This window comes from Echinops telfairi, unplaced genomic scaffold, assembly GCF_000313985.2.
Source record: "Echinops telfairi isolate 266 unplaced genomic scaffold, ASM31398v2 ScPeMD7_7420;HRSCAF=8458, whole genome shotgun sequence".
In the NCBI taxonomy this organism is placed as follows: domain Eukaryota; kingdom Metazoa; phylum Chordata; class Mammalia; order Afrosoricida; family Tenrecidae; genus Echinops; species Echinops telfairi.
Window position 1 is genome coordinate 20,479,166 of NW_022111320.1, and position 3,783 is coordinate 20,482,948.

Consider the following 3,783-nt stretch of genomic DNA (forward strand, 5'->3'; position numbering starts at 1 on the left):
TCTAGGAGCCGTGGTGTCATATTAAGTTATGTTTGGGCTGTTAACCGAAGGGTCAGCAGTTTGAAACCACCAGCTGCTTGCCCCACAGGAGAGAGGAGGCATTCTACTCCCGGAAAGATTTATAATCTCTGAAACCCGCTCTGTCCTAAAGGGTCACTATGAGTAGGTGTCCACTCAAAGTCAGTAGCATGTTATGGCTTTAAAGATGATGTCTACAAGAAACCACAAACCAAGGATGTGAAAAAAATGATGCAGCTGCGTGAAAAAGAACCGGTGGATCCTCAATAGTTAAACGTAAAATTACCACGTAACCTAGCAATTCTATTAAAAGGAAGTGAACACAAATGTTCTAACAATCAAAACAAATAAACAAAAGATGTTCACAAATGTTCACAGCAGCATTATTCACAACAGCCTGGAAATAGAAACAATTCAAACATCAACTGATGAATAGATCAGAATGTAGAATAACTATATAATGGGATATTATTCAGCTGTATAAAGGAATAAAATGCTGACAAATGAGCATTCAAAACATTATGCTAAATGAAATAAGTCAGCCATAAAACAGCCACAAGTTGTAAGCTTCCATTTATATAACATATTCAAAATAAGCAAAACCAGAGAGATGATTAATAGGAAATAGTGGTCAGGAGTTGGAATAAGGCGATAATGGGAAGTGGCTATTTGAAAGATATGCGGATTTCTTCTCTTGCTCTGATTACGTTCTTGAACTACATAGTAATGACACACCATTGCGAATACACTAAATGTTTTTGAAAAGGGCACTTCAAAAGGGTTCAAATAGTAATTTGTATGTTATGTGTATTTTACCACAATAAAAACATAAAAAGTATTAAACTATAGTTGTGAAGATTTGGGGCTGTGCAAAGAAGAGAACATCAAAGTGACAATCTTGAGAATGCATGAAAAACATAACACTACGGGAAGGATAGGGAAAAATATAATAAAGCAACACTGGAATTTAACAGTCTATAAAGTTTTTTCTTAAAATTGATTATGAAAGATTTCCAAAAAAAGGAAAAATTTCAAACACTCTCAAAAGTACAATTAATGCCCATATACCCATCAATTATCAAGATTTTTATCTCTATGTATTTAGAAAGAACTTGGAAATTTAATCATCAAATTCATCCCAAACTGTACTGCTATACATCCAACTACTAAATAAATTGTTTTTAACACATTAAGTAAATGAGATCTAAATTCATCCTAACATGAATTAAGGAAGCTAGTTCAAAATAAAAGATACCAATGAGGCTGTACCTGTTCTCTGAACTCTTGCTCTTTCAACTTAGAGTCACTGATAAGAGTAGTCTTCCGTGCTAGTTGTGTCTGAAAAAACAAAAAGTCAAATATGAAACATACATGGGTTTCCCTCATTGCCTCGCTATTTTTGTACTGCTTGGGAATTATTTTCCTTGTTAAAAGTAGAAAGAAAATGTTTTGAGAATGGTAATGGCAACAAATGTACACAATGGGTGGATGTATGGATTGTGATAAGAGTTGTATGAGCCTCCAACAAAATGATTAAATTTTTAAAAAAAGAAAAGAAAATGATGGGAACATATGTACAAATGTGCTGGACACAATGGATGGATAGATGGATTGTGATAAGAGCTGTAAGAGCCCCCAGTAAAATGATTTTTTAAAAATAGTCCCTTTATGCTTAAGTTAAAACACCGCATGCTCCTGAAAATATACCACCTTCAATCATGATCTGTGAAAAACATGTCTCACCTGTAGTTCCTCAATTGTCACCTAAAAATGAAAAGGGAAAAAAAATTAAGCGTAACTTTAAAAATAAATAAACAAATAAACAACAAAATGGAGTAATGTAAGGAAATCAGAAACCATAGTTAATAGTCTTAAGGGCATGGTCAAATTTGAGATAAAGCAACTTCCAACATCTGTTTTTAAATCTAGTATCTTTTGTTACATAAAATATCATAGTCAAAGAAAAACAAATGAAAGTCTTTCACCAAACTCCCAACAATGGCAACAGCCTGGACGTAGGCGCTGCAGAGAATAAAGGGAGACTGTGTTCATGTATTGTTGTATGTAAGCTGACACTTTGATAAGAAGAGTCTGTTCCCACACTGGGTCTCCAGTGCTGCCCCCCACAGTACTATGGGTCAATGAGGGGCGTTGTGTCTCAAGTGGGGCCGACCCTAAGGTCCTTTCTGTACATTGGTGCTCTGAGCAGGAATATCATCCTCGGGGCTTGGTGGGTGAGGTCTGACGCCACCACACCGGGGTGAAACACTAAGGGCACTCAACAAAGCAGAAAGGGGAGCAAAGCAATGAAGTCCCTGGGAAATACCAAAAATAGACGTTGGGGCCAGGACGCGGCGCCCCATCAGACTCAACTGAACAACACTCCTAAAGGTCAAAAAACAGACCTGGAACTATTTAGAGGCTTTTCTTTTTCTGTCGTTGTTTTGTCTTTTTGTTTTCTTTGTTGTTTTGTTTTACTCTGTCTTGGTTTTGTGCTTATTAATTGTCTCTGCATGTCTATTTAGATAAGGCAGGATAAACAATCCGGAGAAGAAAACAACAGGACCAACGGTTGGGGGGTGCGGGGTGGGGATGATATGGGAGAGGGGGAGGCAGGGGAAAGGAAGGGGAGTGTTAACCCAGGGACAAGGGAACAAACAAGTGATCTAAAATCAATGGCAAGGAGGGTATAGGATTCCTGGTGGGGCTTGATTGAGGGCAACGAAGCCTGGAGGAATTACTGAAAACCTGAATGAAGGCCAACTGTGATGTGGGGCAGGAGAAAAGTAAAAGGAAATAGAGGAAAAAAGTAGGAGGCAAATGGGAATTTACAGAGGTCCAAATACAGGCATATAAAAATGTAAACATTTATATATAATGATAGGGAAATAGACCTATGAACATATATTTATATGTTAAGTATTAAGGTAGCAGATGGACATTGGGCCTCTACTCAAGTAACGTATATACTAGAGTATAAGCCAGCCCAAACATCAGCCGAGGCACCTCATTTTACCACAAAAACTGCATAAAAAATGTGCTGAAAAAACTCTGCTTATACACGAGTAAATACGGTACTCCCCCAATGAAAGAACACTTTGTTCTAATAAGCTGGCATTCTGTGATGCTCACCTTCCCGACACGAGACATGACTGCTGAAGACAAAAATGCGTGCATAAGCAAATGTGGTGAAGAAAGCTGATGGTGCCAGGCTATCAAAAGATATAGCATCTGGGGTCTTAAAGGCTTGAAGATAAACAAGCAGCCATCTAGCAGGGAAGCAACAATGCCCACATGGAAGAAGCACGAGGTGTTGATGGGATCAGGTATCAGACATCAAAGACACAGATCAAAAAATCAGATCAATGTGAATGAAGGGGAGTGCGGAGTGGAGACCCAAAGCCCATCTGTAGACAATTGGACAGCCCCCTACAGAAGGGTCACAAGGAAGAGAAGAGCCAGTCAGGGTGCAGTATAGCATCAATGAAACTTTCCTCTAGTTCTTTAATGCTTCCTCCTTGCCCCTATCATGACCCCCAATTCTACCTTACAAATCAGCTAGATCAGAGCACGTACACTGGGACAAACAAGAGCTGGAAACACAGGAATCCAGGACAGATAAACCCTTCAGGATAAAAAATGAGAGTAGAGATACCAGGAGGGAAAGGGAAGGTGGAGGGAGAAAGGGGGAACTGATCACAATGATCTACATAAAACCCCCTCCCAGGGGGACGGACAACAGAAAAGTAGGTGAAGGGAGACAAC

At 39.0% G+C, this 3,783-nt stretch overlaps 1 protein-coding gene across 6 annotated transcripts in view; it reads right to left on the bottom strand.

Annotated features, from left to right (window-relative positions):
- The window catches only part of GOLGA4 (golgin A4), a 136,023-nt gene that overhangs the window by 32,850 nt on the left and 99,390 nt on the right, over positions 1-3,783 (bottom strand). For all 6 annotated transcript variants that reach the window (XM_045297510.1, XM_045297509.1, XM_045297507.1 and 3 more), the window contains 2 exons: positions 1,762-1,782; positions 1,288-1,356 (listed from right to left, as the gene is read on the bottom strand). In XM_045297510.1, coding sequence (XP_045153445.1) covers positions 1,288-1,356; positions 1,762-1,782 — 90 coding nt within the window. The remainder of the gene's footprint in view (positions 1-1,287; positions 1,357-1,761; positions 1,783-3,783) is intronic.